Raw genomic sequence first — 23,521 nt, 5'->3', positions numbered from 1 at the left:
TAATTATGTATTGTGAATCTTTTAAAATTGTTTTATTAAAATAAAATAAGTGGAAGCTGCCAAAACTTATTTTTCTCTGATTGGAATCCTGGTTCTGGTTCTGGGACTAAGATGCAAATAACAAGACATACAAAAGGCAATAAAAAGCATGATATGATATGTGGAATTAGAATTGTATTAGAAGAGACAGACCAAGAAAGCATAGGTGCCTTACAGAGTGGGAAGGGGAAACTAGTAATGGACAATGTGGAGAAGGTTGAAAGGTTTTATGCCTTTAAGTCATCCTTCAAAACAGATTGATTGTCAGATCACAAGCTCAGTTAGCAGTGAGAATAGATAACCAACCTAGTATAGGGAGAGAACTGGTTAGAGATTGCTTAGGCTGGATGCTTTCAAATCAGTAGAACAGAATAGTTCTGGGATGGGGATGGGGAAAATGGGGCATGTAGTGATGGTAGAGACCTCACTGCACACCTGCAGTAGGCTCACTGTGCATGTGTGTGATGGCTGAGACCAGAGCTCTCACTAGTGCACTGGCAGTGAATGTGGGTGTGACTCCACCCCTGGTAGGACTCGATGAGAGTCATCCTGTAGCGCACAGAGATGGCCAAGATAATTGCAAAGGCATTGGCTATTGCTTTGTGAGAACTCACAGAGACTAGGTGAAGTTTCAGAAGATTGGAAAAAGGCAAGAATAGTGTGTATGTAGTGTATATGTATATATCCACACACTTTGGTTAGTTTCTAAGGAGCAAATCTACCTGCCTTCTGTATCAGCTCAGTTGGACAATCTCTTTTCTCATACTGAGTTTTGTGAACTGATCCTCCCACATGGTTGAGGCAGTTTTTACTACCTGGATTTGATATTTTTGTTTGTCCATCAAAAACCCTTACTTTGTTTAAGAGACTTCATACCACTTGACAACAGAAACTTCTTTCACCCAAATCTTGCTTCCCTGTATCATACAGCCTGAGTTTAGATGACAGACATAGATATTAGATCTGAGAAAGCACTTCCAAAAATAAAAAATGTTTTTTGTTTGCATTTTTGAGCATATAGTGGTTTTAATCTAATTGAAAGAAGTATTTAAATGCAGTAATTTTGAATCAAAATATTTTCATTAGGAAATGTTGAAGTATCTTTGACTCTTCTTTTTCTTTTTTTCAATTAAGCTTTTTGAGATCAGTTATAAATCTGCAAAACTTTCTGGTATTCAGTTTTTCATTTTTCTTTGAAAAGTTACAGCCAAAAAACCCTCAACCATCCAGCTCTATTAGAGTTCTTGTTCCTTAGGTGTAAGGAATAGTTTTATCTGGAATAGATTATTTTGGTAGAATCTTTCCTATGCTGCTGTGTGAGAAAAGGAAGGCTTCCAGAAAACTAATCTATGCGCACTTTTACACATGCAAGCGCCACAGTGCTGGGCACTCTAAAAGGCACCTGGCGCTGCAATGCTCACAGTTATATAAGCGGTGAAATGTGTGTCAGCCAGTGCTGGATTTAGGTTTAAAATAATTAAGCTACAGCTTAGGGCCTCACAATATGAGGGGCCTCGAAATAAGAAAAAAAATACCTGGAAATTTTCATTTTAATATGACAAAAATATCTATCTCTAGATATACAGAAACATAAAGGGCTTAGTCTGTTTGTCTGTATCTGTCTGCAATGCTCATGGGGGGTGTGGCTCCAGCCAGTGCTGCATTGAAGGGTGGGGATGGAGCGCTGCCACCCACCACCCGCACAGAGGTGGGGGGCGGGGGGAGGCTTGTTGCGCAGCTGGATGCAGAGCAGGGGGTGGGAGTGGCACGAGGTCAGCTGCAGAGTGGCAGCAGTGCAGGGCGGTGGGTAGCAGCAGCAGCTGCTGCATGCAAGCTTCCCTCTTTCTTCCCCCCCTGCCCCTGGCTCCTGGGAAGTGGCGATGGCGTGGGGGGGTGGGTGGTAGTGCTCTGTCTTCCCCCCCCACCATTCTTGATGGGCAGTTCGCTAGAACATATGTATGGTTCCCTAGTTATTATTCATATTGAGTTCATAAATTTGTACAGAAATAACAATAATTCATCTTAAAATTTCATAAAAATCATTTTTTGTGGATTATTTTCGTCGTATGGGGCCTCTTAAGCTGGACATATTTTAGCATGCCTCAGCATGTCATGATCCAGCACTGGTGTCAGCACAGAAAATGGTGGTGGTGGTGCGCTTTTGAACTAAAACACGTAGAAGGTGCTTTAGTTCAAAAGTGCACTACCTCCATTTTCTGTGTGCTGATACCCATTTCGCCGTTTATACAACTGCATGCAGCACAGCGCAGTTCATATCGGCTCGTGTGCAGAGCAGACTCCATTAATCAAATCTGCTCCAAAGCAGAGGCTCTCTGGTCCTTCATGGGACAAAAAAGTATGTGTATCCTATGTTCCTAAGTGGGAAGAGATTCAAGATTTGGTGTGAACAGTGTTGGCTTCAAGATCTTCACTAATATCTTGGGCTCTTGAGCTCTACAGAGAATAGGGATGCTCTGTTGGAGCACATTAGCAACTATTTCTACATATCTTCCTCTCACTGGAAGCTACAGTTTTTCCCACCCTGCTACACTCAGTTCCTTAATGACTTTATTTATACATCTTCACTAGTTCATGTATCTGCATTAGAGGATCTGATTGGGCTTGTGGCATGTCTCACCCTTGTTTTTGAAACCCCAACAGCCTATTCCCTATTGCACTTACCTATGAAAACTTACTTTTTGCACTATGAAAACTTACTTTGGCACGTTCATCAGCTAGAACTGTGGGGAAATAATGTGTAAACTCCTTCCCTGTACTGCATTCCTTAGGGGATGAAGTAATCTCTCAAGCACAAAGTGCTAACCAAAGTGATTATGGGCATTTAAGCCAAATGAAGTTATTCAGCAATATATTTTCCCAAACTACATAGTAAACAAGGGAAAGGTAAGCAGATATGAGATGTGCAACAGGCCCCCTGCTATTTACAAAGGTACAAATGCTTCAAGATTTCCCATAGACACTAATAGCATTTGGCATGAGAATGAAGGATTGGGCAATATCAACCCAGAGGCTGTCCAAGTGGGTACTGTGCTATATTAAATTCCCCAGATTAGCGAAGGGTTCATTTCCACAAAGGCTCAGGCAGATTCTTTGACTTCCTTGTAGGTTCAGTGTACCCTTTTCAGACATCTGCCAAGCAGCTACTTGGAGTTCAAGCCATACTTTTACTAAATGTTATTCCTCAGTAGAAGTATTCAAACCTGATGCTGCTTTGGCAGAATTCCACTATTGTCTCTATTTAATTGAACCCTCAGCTCCAGCTTCTTTCATCAGATTACTGCTTGTGGGTCACCAAGGGTGGAAAAGCAAGCCCTTGAAGGATGAAAAAGTAATATGTCTTATAATATCTAGAGTGATTCAAGTTATATTATCCATATATAAGCCAAAAGCTGCTCTCCTTCCCTGCTACTGTGGGATCTCATAAGATTCTATGGTGGCTTAGAAACTGAGTAATGTTTAGGCCTTTTGGGCATTTTTACATGTGCACCTGATGTGGAGCTGGGCGCTTTTAATTAGGAAGCCGCGCTAATTGAAAGCTCCTGGCACTGCGTCAGAAGCACCTGTATCAGCAGCATAACGCACCTCTGTGCTGAGAAAATGGCAGCAGTGCACTTTGAACTAAAGCACATCAAACATGTTTTAGTTCAAAGCTCACTGCCGCCATTTTCTCAACGTGGAAGCGTGCTGTGCCACTGATACATGTGACGGGTGAGGCTGTGTGGTCCAACAGATTCAATTGTCTGCTCCGACATGCTGGATTTCCAGCACATTGGAGCAGGCTCCCTGTGTGCATCCAAATGAATATTGCTGCCCCAAAGAATGTTGTTGAGCATATGCAATGTTTGTATGTTGAGTATGGAGTATGCCTGGAAAAGTTAGTCTGTTGTTAGGTAACTTTTTTGGTATCCCAAACTGCTTACATACTTCTCTCATTCCCCCTTATGTAATCTAAGATTTTTAATTGTTATATTTAAATGTTTTATTTAGGATCTCACGTGGTCATGGATTGTAAAGTATCAAGTGGCTTAGATGGCTTGACTCCTTACTGGCAAGTCAATGACAGTGATGTTGATTTTTTTGATAACACATACAAGGAAGAGTTCTACGAGTAAGTATTTTTGCACATTAAATTGCACATGGATTGCTAAGATGCATTAAATTATTTGCTGTGAATCAGTTCACTAGCTGTGAATCTACCTTGTGATCATTATTGGCTGCAGCTATCCAAATTGTAGGACATAAAAAGTAAGATGAAACATTCTTGACACTCACCTGGTTTCCAGTAAAGAGGAAAGAGTTGAAAGTTCTCTGCAGTATAAATCAACACTATTTTCTAAACCAGTTCAGTGCATTTCCAGCCAACAATAAATGGTTATGGTCTTTTAAGATTAAAGTAGTTAAATGAGCTGATCTTGTAAAAAAATGTATTTCATAGAATAGGGGTTTTCAACCAGGGGTACATGTACTTTGGAAGGAAGCAATACAAAGAAGCCAGAGGCACTTCCAGTTTCGCCAGCAGCATTTCAAGTTTTGCTGCTGCCTGTGGGGGAGTTCTTCTCTGGCAACTCATTGACTGGCTGCTAGGGGACTGCTCCCCCATCTGGTCGGCCAGACGCCAGGGGACTCCCTGCTTCTTGACTGGCTGCCAGGGGTACCCTGACCAAAAAAGGTTGAAAACCTTAATAGAGTATTTCCTTTCATTATTTTGGGAAGTTCAAGTAAAGGTTGACCTTCATCTTAGGAAAACTGTTTATAAGTTTAATTTTACTTTTTCTGCAAGCTCCTTCTAGACAAGGAGCTTTCTGTTGCACTATAGTTTCATGCATTTTGGTCACTCGCCTCTAAGCCTTGTTGTCTTACATTTTGTTCAGGGTAAAAACTAAGACACTAATACATCCATTATTTTGTGCCTTGGCCAAAAAAGTGGCAGAGTAAATTAGTAGATATGGAGCTCTTTGCCTCCATGGCTAGGGGCATTTATACACGTGCTTTTTTGTTCCGTGATGTACCGGAGATCTGCCGCTCGGAGCAGACTTGATTAATCAAGTCTGCTCCAACCGCGAGCTGATGTGAACTGTGCTATGCTGCGTGCAGTTGTTGTATAAGCAGCAAAATGCACGTCCATGCGTAGAAAATGGCGGCAGTGCACTTTTGAACTAAACCACCTTCTATATGTTTTTAGTTCAAAAGTGCACCGACTTCTTAGCACTTCTTAGCACTTATTTCTTAGCACTGACGCGCATTTCGCTGCTTATACAACTGCAAGCATTATGGCACCCAGCCCTGTGGCACTTGATTGTGTAAAAATGCCCTAGGTGGCTACAGTTTGTAGTATAGACAGAAGTCTGTAGTTGGCTTCATGTAAGCTTTGGATGTGGGATGTGGGAACCTAAGTTTCCCGTGTTTCAGATGAGTACCCTGACGGTTTGAAGGAAGGTGCATTTGAGAGTTTCGTTTTCATCTGCATCTTCTGGAACTCCTATTCTAGACCTGAGAAACATTTTCTGAAGAATGTATGTATTTTTCTTTGACTTAATTAGCATTTTCCCCCCTCCTGTAACCTCCACATTTTCTAAAAAATTAATGGGAAATACCCAATAAACTCTAGTCTTGAATCCCAATATCAGAGAGCTAATGTTTGCTCGCAAGCAATCTGAATTTGCGTAATACATTTTTTGAGGTGAAAAATTAATTTTATTATATTTGCAGACACACTGAACTCTTAATGCTTAATTTACTTATTGGTATTTTATTTCTTATGATGGTAGGAAACAGTCTCCCCATGGACTACTTATAGCTGGAGCAAAATTCAACATCTCAAAAGTGACCAACAAAGATTACTTGTATAAATTTTTCTGTCATGTTTTTTATCCCCATGGACATGCTACAGTATACATCAAACTAGAACACCCAGGTAAGGCTCAGCATTATTTCAATAATTACAGTTCTTACCTGATAAATTAACTTGAAGGGAACAATTCAGTAAAATGGTTGACACTAGCTGAATTCAGCTGCACAAAATAACTTTTGATTAAATAGGACTGATATGTTGTAATTATATACGTGTGGTAGCTAATCCATTAAAAATCCTTGTTGTTGCCAGATTTAAATAATTTTATTTAAATTTATTAAATCCTGAACTTAAAAAAAATCATTCTCTTATAAATTATTAATGGAACACTTTTTTCTGTCAATATCTTAAAGCAAACATATAATTTAGCATTTTTTTAGACACAGCTTCTGGAGAGAGAATCCAGAGGAGAGCCACCCATATGATCAAAGGCCAAGAGAGCAAGCCTTACGAGGAGAGGCTGAGGGACATGGGACTCTTCAGCCAGAAGAGAAGGCTCAGGGGAACTTGGTGGCTGCCTATGAGTATAGAAGGGGGGTGCACCAGGATCTGGGAGAACACTTGTTCACCAGGGCTCCCCAAGGGATAACTAGATGTAATGGCCACAAACTTCTAGAAAGCCTATTCAGACTCGGTATAAGGAATAACTTCTTCTTTATAGTCTGAGTATCCAACATCTGGAACAGACTCTCCACAGAGGTGGTGCAAACACCTACTCTGGACTCATTCAAAAGGTGTTTGGATGTTTATCTTGCTGGGATTATTTGATCCCTGCAGAAGTCCTGCCTACGGTGTGTGGGATGGACTCGATCTCATGAGGGTCCCTTCCAGCCCCTGATGTTTATGAAATCTAGTAAACTTACCACTTATGGGTTGGGATGCTCGCTGCCTTTTTCTCTCTAGAGATTTAATATCCCTGGTCACATTTGACTTTCCCTGTCTTATTTTTGTTAAAGGCTGTTTAAGTGATGGTCTATGAGGGGTTAAATTTTGGCCAGCGAGGCTTGTCGTTGTTGCAGTCAATGATGCTGCATTGTCACAGCTTAGGATCCCAAGGGTGAATGCCACCATTGCTTTCACCTCCATCTCCTTGCCGGCTACCACATTTGGAATCTTTGGACACTCAACTCAAATTGCTAGCAACTCCAATAGACAACAGGGGAAATGGTTGGGGAGGCAGGGGGAGGAAGTGGTGGCAGTGTTCTTCCTCTGGGTTCAAAAGCTGCTCCAGCAGCCATGGTGACAAGCCACCACTTCACTACCAGGGACAGGTGGCAGGGTGGGAACAGGAACTGGAGCAGAGGCTAGGGAGCAGGTGGCAAATGGGACAGAGGGAAGGTGGGTCAGGCACAAACATGGGATGCAAGTGGCAGGGGGGTCACATGGTGGGTGGACAGGGGCAAGAGCTGGGGAGAGACACTGAGGGGTCAGACAGCATGGGGGGTGGCAGGCATAGGCAAGGGGGCAGGGATCTGTTGTTATTCCTGCCACAGCAGTGCAGGGGACAGACTTTAAGATGACCCACCAACAATTAGATTATATATATATATGGAAAATCAGAACAAATTTATAATTTTCCATGTATAGAATCTAATTATTTGGGGGGGGGGGGGATCATCTTAAATTTAAAACCATCTTGGATTTGGATAAATATGGTCATACTTTAAAGACACAGAGTGCTACAGTTTCTCTGTACTGTCTTTTTCATAAAAAACTTGTGGAAATAGGTATCATGACAACAAGAAGTTTAAATGATTCCAGAATGTAACAAGTGGGTGTCCCTGGGCCGATCTAATCGTTGGCCTGCCCACTTGTCACCCACCTTCTTCACCTGCCATACCTTGATGATAATGATTGAGATGTCAATCAGGTGTGGGGCTGCCCATTTACTTGCCCTGATGCCAAGAGCCCCTGTACACGGCTCCGACCTCTCTCCATTTCCCATGCCTCGCAGATGGCATCCATGGCCTGACACCCAGTCTTATCCTGGGCTCCAAGCTCCCACTCTGGGCTCTAAGCCCCATCCCCTGCCTTATCCTAGGCTCATAATCCCTCTCATCCACAGTGTTGTGAGCAGCAGTTCTACCCAGTGGTGTCCTTCTGGCTGCCAGCAGCAGACTGCTGGCTTTGCTGCTCAGGGCCCTGCTCTTATAGGAAACATTTGGGCCCTGTTCCCAATCAGTTAATTATACCTGATTGGGGTTGCAGCCACCTGCCCACTGCTTGGCTGCTTTGCTGCTGCCCATGCCCCTCTGAGTAACAAAGCTCACCCTAAACTCTGTTACACAGAAATTTGAAGGATCCCAAAGTACACATCAAATGCAGATACTTGCAGGTTAGATAAAACATTCATTTGGGATTGTTTGGGCAGAGATGATCCTGCTTGGACTAGATGAGCTCTTGGGGTCTCTTCCAGCTCTGTCTTTTCTATGATTATATCATCATGAGAAACTTCTCACGTTTAAAGACACTGCATCAGACAAAAACACCTTCCCAAGCACTCTGTGTGTGTGTAGGAGACTAAACATATCCCACACTAGAGACAACATAAATTTCATGAGAATTTAGCCTACAAGGGACACTGCATCTCTTTGGGATGTTTTCTGACTGTGCGATCTACTTGACCTCTCTCTTAGAGATGTGATCGTACTAATCCATGTTATAGAAACATCGTAGAATTTTTTTCTAGAATTTATTGAAATTTTCTCTCGACTTTTGTAGTTAATGCTACAAAATCACTATTTGTAGCTGGTCCTAATATCCTCCTCTTACTATTTAAAACTCTGTTAAAAATTGGGTGCCTAAAATTATACTCCTAAAACCATATTTAGTCATGTAAATGTGGCTTGTTTTCATAGGTCCTGTGTTCCTGGAGGTCTGACTGAAGTTAGGAGGATTTTTTTTTTTGCTTATTGATGCTTATATTATTGTGTGCTAGAAACCTCTACCATATTGGGCACATGTTGTCCTAGAAACTGTGCAGTCGATTAGTAAATGATAGTCGCTTCCCTAAAGAGTGTTCAGCCTAGTGGAGAACCAATAGAACACATTCATATGTTCCTCTTTATCTTATTGTTTTTCCACAGTTGTGCTACTTTTTAACAACAGAAGCTTGTATGAGAATGTAGGTTTAGCTGTTGTATATTAAAAAAAAAATACTGGAATTTTGTGTTGAGTTGGAAAATAGGATTTGAGAGTTATTTTTTGACTGGAAGGCGTCCTCCATTGGGACTAGATGGCAAGCATTCTAACTTTAGTAGACTATCTGCCAGTAATAGTCCTTGTTGAAGCAATACAGGGCAAATCCACAGTTTTGTTTGCTGATTATTCATTCTGAATCCTTGTGCAGGTAGGTAGTTTGAAGAAAGATTGCTAGAATTGACAAGAAGTTTTATGTTTGACGCATGCCACAGTTCCAATTTATATATTTTTTTCTCCCCCTTTCTATTGCAGTTCCAAATATTCATGGATACCTGATTGGAGGAGGAGTTTCATCGGTGTTTGTAATAGTTTTAGCTATGGTTATTTACAAGTTTTTCAAAATTGACATTGTGCTCTGGTACCGGAAATCCTGTCATATTTTCCTGTTTAAAAAAGGTTGGTCTGTGTATCCATATCATTATGTGTTGAGACTATAGGCCATGTTTTCAATAGAACAAACTCTGCATAATGGACAATAAATGCAAATGACCTTAGTGGAACGTCAGTAATCTTATTAGAGATTATTTAAAGTGAATGACATATTTTGATTATGTTTGAAAATTAATGTAAATATTTCAGACTTCTAAGGCAGGGGTGTTATTGTAACTGTGCCAGACCAGTATTTAGCTTAGGATGGATCTGCTTCTTCCTCAGATATGAAAGACGCTTGTGTTTGAAAGCTTGTTGCAGAGAGGAAAATACAGGTTTCATTGCAGCTACTTGATATGAGTAGCCAGAACTCGCATGTAAATAAAGCTTTGCTTATATCATTCTTCAGACAAGTGGGCTATGGTGCAATCCGTATAACTTCCGTGGTCCACTCCTACCTCTGAGTTCTACTTAACACTTGCCTACCATCTCTCCCAGCTACATACTCGATCCAATAAAAGACATCACCAAAACAAACTTTGCCCCTCAGACTTTTAAATCATTTAAATAGCAGTCTCCGTCCATTAGGCAGAGAAGTAGTCACTGGCTTATGTACTTTGGTAGTATCAGCCAGCTCTTTCGGAAATCTAGACTTCATCCTAATCGGCATATTGCTCACTGCCGTAGAAGTTGCTGAAGTATGCTTCTTTCATACAATATGTACTCAACGCTGCACAGCAATGGTTTACCATGTTTTTAATTACTAATCTTATAAGAGCAATAACAGATCATATGAACATATATTTTTATGAATGCAGGAAAGGACAAATGAAAATGTCTGCCTGAAGCCTGTTCTCTCGCATCCATAGTTTTCGTGATATTTTACTGTCTCTACATGCCTGGATTTCCATTAACATTAATGGGAGAGCAATGAGAGAACAGGCTGATGGTGTCTTGACCAATTATGAGTGCCTAAAAGGAAGTTTACTGTCATAGAAGTAAAATGCATTTATTTAAGTGCATTGGGGTTGTTACTGGCATTATGTAAAATTTATTAAATTTAGCCTATTGTAACATTTGCTTAAAATAATTTATTTTCCAGATCTTAAAATATTGGGGATTTTTTGTGGGCAGAGGTGGAGGGTTTTTCGACTGGGGGTGGGTTGATGTTTCTCTTTTTTTAGATTTGGTCATAAAGAGTAAACATCTAGGTATATACAACGTTTGAATGTAAATTAATTTGAGGTATTGTAACAATTAAATTCCAAATACTTGGTGATATTGCATTTATTTAGCAGAGAAAAAAGAATGTTTGAAGGTAGTCAGCTTTAAAGCTTTTTGTTGTCTTAGTCTTCAGTTTTCAAACTTGACTATAGTTATTTCTATTTTTATTTACACTGCTGTCTTTTTAATTACAGGATTAGGAACCAAAGCAGTGTAAAGGGCAGGGAAACTATCATTTTCCTAGAACATCTTGTTGATCTTAATCATATTCTCACACTTCAGTTTCAGATGGGAAGCTCTATGATGCATATGTTCTTTATCCAAAAAATCAAGTAAGCTGCATCTACTCACCAGATATTTTTGCACTGAAGATACTGCCAGAAGTTTTAGAGAGGCAGTGTGGCTATAATCTCTTCATATTGGGAAGGGATGATTTACCAGGGGAAGGTAAGCTCTTTAAAATTGGAATATCAATGTTTTCTTTCACTGGCTTCAAATGTAAGCTTCAAGGATAATTGAAACATGAGGTAATGAAACCTGTGTGCTGATATTGCATGTGCAGGCCTTGTTATTCCCATGCCTCCTTTTCATGGGCAGTATGGGACCACTGTAGTAGGTGCTTTAGCTGCTCCAGTGCTTTTTCCTGCTCAGTTATCTGCTTCTCTCTTCCTATTAATGGTGAGGTTGTTCGCCCTGTTTGTCTGAAGTCAGTGCTGCCTTTCCATTACCATGCAACTAGCTTGGAGCAGCTGGGAGTAGAGAGCTGATAAGAGGGAAAACAGGAGCAATCCTTGAGGCTGACGAGAGATAACCAAGTGGAAAATAAGGATGGTGGGAAGGGCATATGGTGTGCAAATCACTATAAAGTGTCTATACTTCTGGTGGAAATGCCCTTTACTTTTCGCCTCTGGCAGAAGCCCATGCAGAGCAAATAAAACATGAGTGGTTCATCTGGAAAAATGTGATATGCACAGATTTTGTTTTCCTCAGTATCATGAGGTCACTGTGATCAGAACAATGTTCTGCAATTGTCTTTATAATAAAAGAAATTCTGGAGAAATCCTTTAAAAAAAATATTCTGACAGATTTAAGGTACAGAAAGGTACCTGGTGCTGAAAGCTAGGAGAAATCTACTGGTTTCCTGAGGAAAAGGGGTGTGTGGAGATACTCAGACTTGCTTGTGGACTATTTTATGTAATGCTTACAAAACTATCTGGGCCACTCTAAGATTATTAAGAATGAAGTTTAAAATTCCACATCTGTTAACTGCAAATTGTTTGAATAAATGTTATTTCAGGAAATATCTTATTTTCTTGTATACAACACAGAATAAAATACACACCTTGCTTTTGAAAGGCAGAATGAAGAGAAAAAAAAATCTTTCTTTGTAGTAAGTAACTGAATAGCAGCAGCTAGGGAACCAAGCCTGATCATTGTTTTGCTCCCTGTGGATCACTGCAGATTACTTTTGCTTTTCCCAGTAAGCAGCAGAACCTGCTCTTACCATATTTCTTGCATATAATGTGCACTGATATTACCAGTGACTGTTTTTTGGGGAAAATGTGCATGTTTATGTGAGAAAAAGTATAGTGTTTATGACTGGACCCACTTCCTATCACAAATGAGACTGAAGTTGATTCCTTAGTCTCAGTTCCTTAATCTTGGTTCCTGGTTCCTTTTTCAAAGCTAATCGTTACACAATTAAAGGTTGATAGTAATTAATTAGGCATGTTAAAGACATAGAATTTCATAAAAAATATATATTTAAGATTAAAATGTAAAATCATATATAAAGTACATGGCCCTGAATGAAGAGCTGAGATTAGGCTGGGATTACGGGGCAAAATACTGTTTGGGTCACCCAAAACCACACCTCTCCATGGCTGGAGAATGCTTCTGAACAAGTCGGAGCAGGAGTCATCCCAACCTGACGCTTGGTTTTTATTTGCCAGTCTCCCACCTGGCAGCCTCCCAGAGCTGTGTGCAATGCACATTGCCTCAAAGAAAGAGCTGAGTTTGGGCTGGGATTATGGGACAAAACCCACTTTGGGTCACCACAAACCATATGTCTCTATGCCTGGGGGACTGTCCTGAAGAAGTCTGGGCAAGTCCCAGCCTGACACGAAGCTCATGGTCCCAGCCTGACACGAAGCTCATGGTGGCCTACTAACCAATGGCCCCCCAGGCCTGTGTGTATTTATATAGCACTGAAAAAGAAGTTGAATTTGGGCTGTGATTATGGGTGAAAGTCCTTTTTTGGGTTATCCCAAACCACAGGTCTCTGCCACTGGGAGATTCTCCCAAAGAAACCTGGGTAGGGTGCTGCCCAACCTGAAGTTCAGTCTTTGTGTTCCAGTATCCTAATGGACAGCCCTCAGATCAGTGTGCTATGTACATTGCCCTGAATAAGGAGCTGCATCTCAGCTAGGATTGTGGGACAAAATCTGTTTCAGGTCACCCAAAAACACACTTTTCCATCATGGGGGATCTCTTCTGAACAAGTGTGGGCAGGCTCCTGCCTGACCCAAAGCACAGTTTTCACATGCCAACCTACCAAGGTACGGCCCCCCAGGCCTGAAAGCTGTGTATGTAACCCTGAATATTTTTTGCATACTAGCCAGCCAGTCTACCGGCCCCCCAGGCCTGTGTGCTAGTTACAAAACACTGAATAAGGAGCTGAGTTAGTCTGGGATTACTGGGCAAAATCCTTTTAGGGTCACCTCAAAGCAAATCTCTGCCATGAGGGGGACTTTCGTGAGCAAGTCTGGGCAGGGCACTGCTGGACCAGAAGCCCATATCTTGAGTAGCTGCTGACCTGTTGACAGCCCCCCAGGGCTGTGTGCCATGTACATTGCCCTGAATATGGAGCTGTATTTGGGATGGGATTTTGGGGCAAAATCCTTTTTGGGTCACCCCAAAACATATGTCTCTACCACTGGGAGACTGATGAAGAAGACTGGGCAGGCCCCTGCCTGACCTGAAGCGTGGTTTTTGCTTGCTAGCCTGTCAGTTCATGCTCCAACAGGCCTGTGCGCCATGGATAAGGAGGTGAGTTTGGCTGGGATTATGGTGCAAAACCCCCAAACTACACATCTCTGTCACTGGGGGATTCTTCTGAAAAATCCTGTGCAGAGCACTGCCTGACTGGAAGGGTGATTTTTCACATGCCAGCCTGCCAACTGACAGGCTCCCCAGGTCTGTGTGCTATGTAGATAGCCCAGAATAAAGAGCTGAATTTAGGCATGGAGGAGTGACAGAGACTCCCAGCAGTGTGGGGGAGCAGTGGAGACCCCCAGCAGTAACTGAGTTAGGTGGTGACTCCCCAGTTTGCTTTGCTGCTAACTGACTGTGATCAATTTTGAGCTACTGTTAAACATCAGTAGTTAAGGTTTTGCTTAGGGTGTACCCTTGGTCCCCTTTTCTTTTGTAATAAACCTGTTTTAATTTAACACTTGCTTGTGAGTGGGTAGGTTTGTTTAGATTTTGGGTCTGAACAACCCAGTTCAAATTTACGTTACTGAGTTTCTGGGTTGGGGCTTGAGATAAATTTGAAAGTTGGTGTAAAACCCCTATATTTGTATACAGCTATTCTACTACTGTCCAGCGCCTGGCAGAACAGCAGCATACAGGCCTTATGGAGTGGGTGTCAACTGGCAGGCTGGCACTCAAAAACCTGAGTTTCAGTTTCAAGCAGGGACCTGCTCAGGCTTCTTCAGGAGAGTCCTTCAGTGGTGATGTTTTGGGTGATCCAAAATGGATTTTGCCCCATAATCGTAGCCTAAAAGCAGCTTCTTATCAGTAGCAATGTAAATAGCACACAGATCTGGGGGCTGTCAGTTGGCAGGCTGGCACATGAAAACCAAGCTTTGGGTCAGGTAGTGCCATGCTTAGATTTCTTCAGAAGAGTCCGCCAGTGCCAGTGATGTGTGGTTTGGGGTAACCCAAAGAGGATTTTTCCTTATAATCCCAGCCTAATCTCACCTCTTTATTAGGGGCCACGTACTTGATGCATGATATTATTTTACAAGTTTATTAGTAAATATATACCTTTGATGAATCTAAGTATTTAGCTAGGGATGTGAAAGATTCAATTATTAATTGTTTAACCAATAAGATGAGTGATAATCAATTTTACCAGTTATTGTTTAGCTCAGGTGGGAGCAGTGTGGCAGGGGAGGGGGGGAAGGGAACCCTTGCAGTGCCTGGGTAAGGACCAGAAGGTGGCAGGGCAGGCAGGAGGAAGGGAGGGAGTACCAAGGAGGAGGAGAGGGGGAGCAAACAAGAGCAAGGAGGGGGACTAGTACTCATAGCCTAAGAGGAAAACAGCAGGTGGCCTAACGACTCCTCAATGAATCAGCCGCTCCTTCAAAGATGTGCCCTTCCTCCCATTTCTGGGCTTCACGTGGTCTGTGGCTGGGCTTGCCATTGCTGCTCCTCCCCTCCCCCTATCAAAGTGGCTCCCGGAAGCAGCCATGTCTGAGCTGCTGTGTTATTAATAGAAATACCGGTTTTCTATTCGTTGCGGAACGAATGTGGATTTTCTCATTTGAAGGAGACAAGTGTAGATTTTCTCTCTTTAAGGAGAAAAACACGGATTTTCCTCCTTAAAAAAGAAAACAGTTGGAAACTATGGGTTTCCCCTTGCAATGTTCCAGCCTGCAAAGAGCTGCTTAGGGCTGGGGAAATGGGGGAGGCCGGTTGGAGGCAGGGGGTGTCACATGTATATGTGTGTGCACACGCATGTGGCCAGCATACAGCCAGGCAGGGTGGTGGAAACAGCCCTGGCAGCTGGATGCAGGTTAGTCTATGGGGGGCAGGGGTTGGAGACTAGAGCTTGGGGACTGTCCACGGGATTGTGTCGGGTGGGAGCGACTCCTGTCACTGTGCACCCTGGAAAGGCACGGGGTGGTGGTGCTTGTGCTCTCGGATCTGTGCAGAGCGGGGGCGGGTGGGCGAGATTCAGCTGCTGGCTGAAGCTGAGGCTGTTCCGGGCTTCTCCCAAATTTTGCTGTAGCCCCACTCCCAGTGCCGCTGCCGCCTGTCTGGTGCAGCCCCGGCTCTTCCCAGCATGTGAGGGAAGGCAGGGGTTGAGCCGGGGCTGCGCTGGGCAGGCAGTGGTAGCACCGGGTGTAGGGCTATGGGGTGGTTGCAGCCCCCCTTCTAGCATTGCTGTCATCTGCCCCAAGCCCAGCTTCCACCAAGAAGAGCCTGGAGCAGCTCTGGCTCCAGCCTGCAGATGCAGCTTGCCTGCCCGCCCGCTCCATGCAGATCCAGGGTCACACCCCACCGGGGTGCACGCAGCAGTGGAAGCCACCCCCCCGCCCACCTGACAAGCCGCAGCTCTGCCCTGTGCCCCGGATCACCCTGGCTGGGCAGCACCTGCCCCTGCCCCCTCAGTCCCTCACTGCAGGGGGCATTGATCTGTCCCCGTCCCCCCGCACCTCCCCTTCCACAACAACAGACTTACCAGCTGCACACAGCTGTATCGGAAATTGGATCAGTATCAGCCAATATGCTTAGTTAAATATATCAGCTGTTGGTATCGGCCCCCAAAATCTCTATCAGTGCACCCCTAATGGAATGATACTCCATGTGGGGCAGAAAGAGGGGTTGTTTTTCTTTTCTATTCTGATTTAACAGTCTAAGTTAATCTCAAAGTCTAGCAATTTGCTTAGGGTTGTAAAAGCATTTCTAAATTACCAAAGTTTCAAGCCGTATCTGTGGCAGAAGACCTTCTTAGGAACATAGAGCACTTATTTTACTACTTGAGTATTCATGTTGGTTGTCATGGGACTACTGCGCAGTAGCATTGTGTGGCTATTGTGCAGCAGTCATGAATTACTTACACAGTCATCATCACAAAACAGCTGTTCTTTGGCATGACTGCAGATGCAGCCATGGGGTGCATCTCTGTGGCATAGATCAGCTGGTGTGTTTTGGGTGCGATTCCTAGGGCTTTCTAATATTGGCAGCAGAGTCTGCTCAAAACTGTGCGCTTGGGGAGGGTCCTTTGCTTTGAAATGCATTACTGTCAACTGTCTACCAAAATTGAGCATTCATCTAAAATTGTGCCTTAGGGATGGGCACAATTTAGAGACCAAATATTTTGCTTTAGTTTTCCTTTCATAGAAATTTTAGCTTTTACATGTTTGGCTTGTTCCTGACACTGGTTCCAGTATGTTTCATAACAATTGGTAGCTTCAGCCAAAACTGCATGTGGAACAGCACATTTTATTTTTGTAAATAAGATCAGCTGGGTATAGTCATGGGTACAATAGCTATAAATAAAAACTAGCCAGGCATTTGTTTAGATACTTAAGCAGCCAAAACAGGAAAATAACAAACAGCCTTTATGTTTCTGAAGGAGTTGAAAATCTTTTTTTCTTCCTCTGATTACAGCTGTGATCAATGTTGTTGATGAAACAATCCACAGAAGCAGAAGAATTATAATTGTTTTAATACCAGAATCATCCTGTTACAATGTGTTAGAAGATACTTCAGAACAGCAACTGGCTGTGTATAATGCTCTTATCCGTGATGGAATTAAAGTGATTCTGATTGAACTCAGTAAAATAAAGGACTACGCAAGCATGCCCGAATCCATCAGATATGTTAAGGGAAAACATGGGGCCATCCGATGGAAAGGGGACTTTTCTGAGAGATCTCATTCAGCAAATACAACATTCTGGAAAAATGTACGATACCAAATGCCACCCAGAGCAAATGTGGCTTTCTCAGAACAACATTTGTTACCAAAAACTTTTAGTTCTCTCCAAACACCAGTATTGGAAAGATGACACTAATGTTCAATTTCAATGGCTGCTAGCAGTCCTATTTTTAATGCTTTTAAATGAAGGATATTTGTGTGTATGTGTTTATATACAGGCCATCTCATTTGGAGGCTTTGAGGATTGAAGATGTCATATTATCTTCCTCTAAAGTTACGAAATGGTGACTGACTGACTGGTTATCCTTTCTTCTGACCAAAACAGCAGCACGTGTTGAATCGTTACATCAATAGTGCAGTGATGACACTGTAATAAGCACAGCAGGACTTCTTGAAGACAGAACATTTTTGTAAAGGAAGAAAATATTGTTTGCATTTTTAGAACATCCACTTTGGAAAATTTAAAAAAGGAAACACATGAAGGAAATTGTTTTATATCCAAACTTTTTAATACCTGAAGCCAGTTGTTTTGGTTGAAATAAAATGTTACAGTTGCTGCCATTTATTAATCACTGCCTCATTTAGTCTGGTGCAACATGAATCTTTGTACTCCTGACATCACTGTGATATCTTCCTAGGGGAGGAAGAAGAGAACACAAGAAAGGAACATTGTTTTAGCCTATTAAAGAATGCTTTGCCCTCTTAACATCCTCCCTTGCTCTTCAACTAGTTAGTCTCTAGATCAGTACTTGTAACAGCAGGTGATGCAAGGCTACAAGGCTATTTTTTATTATAAATTCCTTTTCAGTCTAATGTTAAAAACATTCTTGGTCATTGCATAACGGTAACATTTTTTAGCATTGGTAGAATATGCACTTGGAACATTAAGGGGTATGGGTGTTCTAATGTACTTATGCACTTTAAAAATTGGTCAAAGTTTTTGCACAGGCACATCTCAGTTGGCCAGTTTTAAAATTCACATATGGCTGGACCCTAGTTAGTAACAGTTGCCATATACAGTCATTTTGAAAATAAAACTGAGCTTCTAAAATTCTGTACTGTGTCCCTAACCTTGGCTTTAAAAAAATAAAGTCAAATTCTACAAAATACAGTTGCTCAACTATTGTGGTATATATGACCCTTAATGTGTGGATAGTGATACAAGGTAAAATCTGTGGAGCTGTACAAACATACTTATGCACATTTCCAAAGTAAAGCAGGTGGGATTTTCTCTTTGGCTTTTGAAAAGTAAAAATCTAAATGCCACATTATTTTATTTGCATTTAATGAACAGGGAGATGGAAAGGTCAAATTTCCCACATTTTAGTAAAATGTATATTAAAATACATACTTCAAATTATCAAATTTACCCCTATGGAATTTTTTAGGTCTGCTTTTAAGTACTGTCAATGGACATCGCACTTGGAATGTCAGATATTTTCATACCTAATACAGAAGACTAAATTCTGACACTAAAAATCTGACTTTTAAAATTTGTTTACAGTTACTACTTAAAAGATATTTTTTCTACAAATCCATTGATTACCTAGGCTGAATTAAATATTTTCATAGACTGGATATAGAATAATCAGTATGGGATGCCTTGTGTCAAAGATGTGATGTCCACTGATTTATATTTTATGGATGATTTGGATGCAAGTTTTATAGAAAATGCCTTGGTTTATTTTCTGAATTTTCTGAATATATAAACTTGCTTCTTTTGCAGACTAATGTATATGTCAAATGTGATTTTTTCATTTTGGCTAATATGATTTTCATCATTCATTTGAGTAATTGCAAGTGATGACATGTTTGTGGGTTTTTTCTTTTAAATTTCAACATATACTGTATTGTATATATTAGTGCACTGGTGGTATCTTTTGTCCTTTCCTATTATCTACACTTCTCTTGAATTTTATGTTTGAGGCATCTCATTGAGGCTTTTGAGTTCAAGTTCTATTCTGGATGTAGATCAAAAGCCATCTGCAGTTGACACAGCTGTAAACGGGTACCTGGTCATTCAGGCTGGGGAGTTCAGTGTGTGGTGCTGGATTTGATGTTAGCCACCCACATATAAACTAATGATGTAGCCATAGAAACTGATGCTTCTTAATAGCAGTAGCCCAAAGGGGTGTTTTGCATTGGAAAGACCTTTGACTTGTCTAGTGTGATGATATTGGATCTTTAATGTATAACTTCCAGTCCTAGACAGCGCTCTCAATTTTTTAAGCATTCACTAAAACATAGAAACTGAACCTGTTGGTAGAAATCAGTGGCAACATCTCCTTCTGGCAATAGCCACTTTGGTCACTGATGTATAATATAAAAGCAGATGAGAGCACTGATTTGGGAGCTTTCATTATTACATTGTACTTTGTGTGCAGTCTTACAACCTAAATGTTGCTTTGTTTTTTTTGCATCTGTATGGAAGAAATACCACAGGTATAAAAGGGAAGGGCAAGGCAGAATGTTGCTCATGGGGAATTTTAACTTACATTTCTACTTACTGCTGTGTATGCAACTAGGTTAATCCAGGGAGAGTTAGGATACATGCTGAAGTAGCAGATATTTTTTTAACCTGTCTTTCGCTGGTGTTTCAACCTTGCTCTGGGTTGAATCTCTCAGTTCTCACTGGCATCAGTAATAAATGTACAACTGTGAAAGCTCTTGGCTTTATTTTATAGTCCAAACTTTGGGGATCTTTCCCACCATTGCTGTAGCACCATGCAGTGCCACTTGAGATAGCAATGATGCAGGTGCTAGTAAAGACACCTGCAGATGGCTTATATAAGAATACTAAGTCGGCTTATGATCCAGTGACAGTACAGCTGTGCATGTGAATGTAGGATTGCTGGTCTACTCTTATGTTGGGTTTTGTAATAGAGGATTTGCATTGGTACAAGACTAGGCATAGGAGGATTCCCAACAGTGCAGTATGGGAGCCCCTCAGTGTGATGGGAGTTGCATTTAAGTAGTGGAAGCAATGCAGCATCTCTTCTGTTTACTGCTCGTTTCCGGCTGGTACATTCTGTTTTGCTGTTCCCTTGGTTGCCTCCTACTCAAATTCCAGTGACTTTGCCTTACAGCACTTCCTATTCCAAGGACATTTGCATTATCAATGGATAAAGCTGCCTTACTTTCCAAGCCATCCTGCCACAGTGGCAGATGGGGCTCAGTTTCTCCAGGGAGCTCTAGTCTTTAGGCCTGAAAAGATTGTGGCTTGAATCCCAAATCCTCCCTGCTGAAGAGAATTCCTCTTCTTTTGGTTCCAGAGTGCCTTCTTCAGCTTCTTTTATGAATTTTTACCTTGCTACATGTTCAAATGAAAATGGGGTAGAAACCAATTATAGAATCATTACACCTTTTTGATCAGTAACTTTATAGCTGGTTGGCTGTCTTTATAGCTGGGTAGTCATTTTTATTGCATGACAATTACTTTGCATGTGTGGCTGGTCTCAATATATTGCACGGCTGTCCTGGGAACTGTGTAATATATGTAATGTGTGGTCGGGGCCTCAACAGTTTTCCCAGCCTCTTTTTTTTCTGTTCATGGGTCAGTGTAACAGTGCCACCTTTGGGTGCTGTCCTGCAGTAGAACCCTCTACATCCTCCAGGAGTGACTTTTTTCCAGTTTCAAGCATCTTGTTGGAGGGGTCCCAAGCATATAAGGAGTCACTGCCTTTCTCTTCTGGAGGGCTTGGAGGAATCACTGCCTGGGGGCTGCTGTGGTTCGGAACAAGGTCCAGCCTGTGTACGTGCGAGGGCCTGTGATGTGTTAAACATATTATGGAGCTCATCAGTCAGTGATGCCATAAACAGAGGCCAGCTGCAGAGTACCTGTCCCACACTGTGATGATGTAAGGACAAGTGCAAAGGCCTGCACTTAGGACCGAACAATCCCATGCACTGATACAGGCCGGGCACTGATTGGCTGGGCAGCAGCTCTGCAGAGAAGGACCTGGGGGTTGCAGTGGACAAGAAACTGAATATGGGCAAGCAGTGTGCCCTTGCTGCAAAGAAGGCTAATGGCATCCTGGGCTGCATTGGAAGGAATGTTGCAAGCAGATGGTAGGAAGTTATTTTTCCCCTCTATTTGATACTGGTGAGCCTGTATCTAGAGTACTGTGTCCGGTTCTCCCCCACAGATGGGATTTGGACACACTGGAAAGAGTCCAGCAGAGAGCAATGAAAATGGTTCGGGGGCTGGACCACATAATTTCTGAAGACAGGCTGAGGGAACAGGGTTTATTTAGTCTTGAGAAGAGAAGACTGAAGGGGGATTTAATAGCAGCTTTCAACTACCCCTAGGGGGGTTCAAAAGAGAATGGATCTAGAGCAGGGGTGGGCAAAATGACAGATCCAGCGGGCAGCCTGACTCCATTTCTCAGCAGCCCCCGTTGCTGCAGCTGGTTTCCATGGGTACTCCAGTAGCAGCGCTGTGATAGTGTGGGGCCAGGGTTTGCATGGGGACCAGTCCCAGGAGCGCTGAAAGGGCCCACAGTTGGGCAGGGAGCTGCTCTGCGGCCAGGACTGGGATCGTGCAGTGGTGACCGTGTGATTTGGAGCCAGGGCAAAGCCACAATCCCGGGCGTGCAGGCTGCGGATCACAGCTCTGCCCCAGCTCTGGACCACACTGTCACCGCTGCAAGATCCCAGCCTCAGAGCAGCTGCCCATCCAGCTGCATGCCCTGTCAGCGTGGCTGGGGGGATTCTCCATGGAAACCCTGGCCCCACACTGTTAGGGCACCGCGGGGGCTAGCTTTGCCATGACATGGGTGGGGGCTGCTGGGAAATGGTTATCTGCAAGCACTGAGAAATGCCTCCCTGCCACCACTTGGAAATAGAGTCCACTGCAGCCCTGATCCAGCTCATGTGCCTGTTCTCAGTGGTGGCAGATGACAGAACAGGGGACAATGGTCTCAAGCTGCAGCCAGGGAGGTTTAGGTTAGACAATTAGGAAGAAGTTTCTCTTAAGGAGGAACAGGAACAGGCTACCCAGAGAGATGGTGGACTCTCCATCCTTGGAGGTTTTTAAGATCTGGCTAGACAAAGTTTTGGCTGGGATGATCTACTTGGGGACCATCCTGCTTTGAACACGGGGTTGGACTAGGTGACTTCCTGAGGTCCCTTCCAACGCTCATTGGCTGTGATTCTATGATTCTTTTGGAGCCAAATGGCATCTAATATACATATTTTGTGTGTGTGTGTGTGTGTGTGTGTGTGTGTGTGTGTGTGTGTGTGTGTGTGTGTGTGTGTGTGTGTGTGCGCTCCAGCCCCCTCACCATTTTCATTGCCCTCTGCTGGACTCTCTAATTTCTCCACATCCTTTCTGTAGTAAGGGTGTGGTGGAGGAGAGAAACTGGAAACACTACTCAAGATATGGGCTCATCAGCATTGAGTAGAGGAATAATAACTTCCTTCCATCTGCTGGCAACACTTCTAAGTGGGCAGTGGCATCTAAAATACACACACCCACGCACCATATCTATAAATAAAAAGATAGCTAGATAGGAGCACATGTGTACACATGCATGCACACACACGCATATAATATTATATGTACATTAGACCCCCACTTGACTTCAATATATATTAGATGCCGTATGTGTGTGTCTATGTCTGTATACATCTGTATATGTATATGTGTGTCTGGATAGGTCTGTCTGCGTGTGTGATTGATTATCTATCCCCGCTGTTCGTGTGCGCGCGTGCGCACTACACCACTGCAGCACTGCCACACACACGCACACGTACATGTGATCTGGCTTAGCTAAAGGCAAATCTGAACTCAATGTGTTATACACACACACACACACACACACACACACAGAGGAGCCAAAATATATTGGATCTAAGTGGTGTCTAATATACATATAATATGTATGCACGCATGCGCATCTATCTAGTGTGTGAGTGTGTATCTAGGTAGATCTATCTGTCCTACAATAATATGCATTGTCTATGTATATATTAGATGCCATTTGGCTACAATAGAATGACAGCCAATGAGGGCTGGAAGGGACGCGTGTGTCTGCGCACGCGCACACACTATAAATGCGATACTGGCGTTTCTGTCTGCCTTACCTTGGCTCTTTGCCCCGGCTGCCGGCAGGCGCGCTGGGGGCGGGGCGGGGCGGGGCGGGGCGGGG

At 42.7% G+C, this 23,521-nt stretch overlaps 1 protein-coding gene across 3 annotated transcripts in view; it reads left to right on the top strand.

Moving 5' to 3' along the window:
• The window catches only part of LOC109303109 (interleukin-1 receptor type 1-like), a 49,577-nt gene extending 31,636 nt beyond the window's left edge, over positions 1 to 17,941 (top strand). For all 3 annotated transcript variants that reach the window (XM_019525196.1, XM_019525198.1, XM_019525197.1), the window contains exons 8-12: positions 4,048 to 4,168; positions 5,829 to 5,974; positions 9,365 to 9,508; positions 10,988 to 11,152; positions 17,105 to 17,941. In XM_019525196.1, coding sequence (XP_019380741.1) covers positions 4,048 to 4,168; positions 5,829 to 5,974; positions 9,365 to 9,508; positions 10,988 to 11,152; positions 17,105 to 17,502 — 974 coding nt within the window. In that variant the 3' untranslated portion in view covers positions 17,503 to 17,941. The remainder of the gene's footprint in view (positions 1 to 4,047; positions 4,169 to 5,828; positions 5,975 to 9,364; positions 9,509 to 10,987; positions 11,153 to 17,104) is intronic.
• The last annotated feature ends 5,580 nt before the right edge of the window (positions 17,942 to 23,521 follow it).

The sequence above is a fragment of the Gavialis gangeticus genome, unplaced genomic scaffold (assembly GCF_001723915.1).
Source record: "Gavialis gangeticus isolate Ggan-Ray unplaced genomic scaffold, GavGan_comp1, whole genome shotgun sequence".
NCBI lineage: Eukaryota > Metazoa > Chordata > Crocodylia > Gavialidae > Gavialis > Gavialis gangeticus.
Note: the sequence above shows the minus strand (reverse complement) of the source record. Positions and strands in the feature narration are given on the sequence as shown.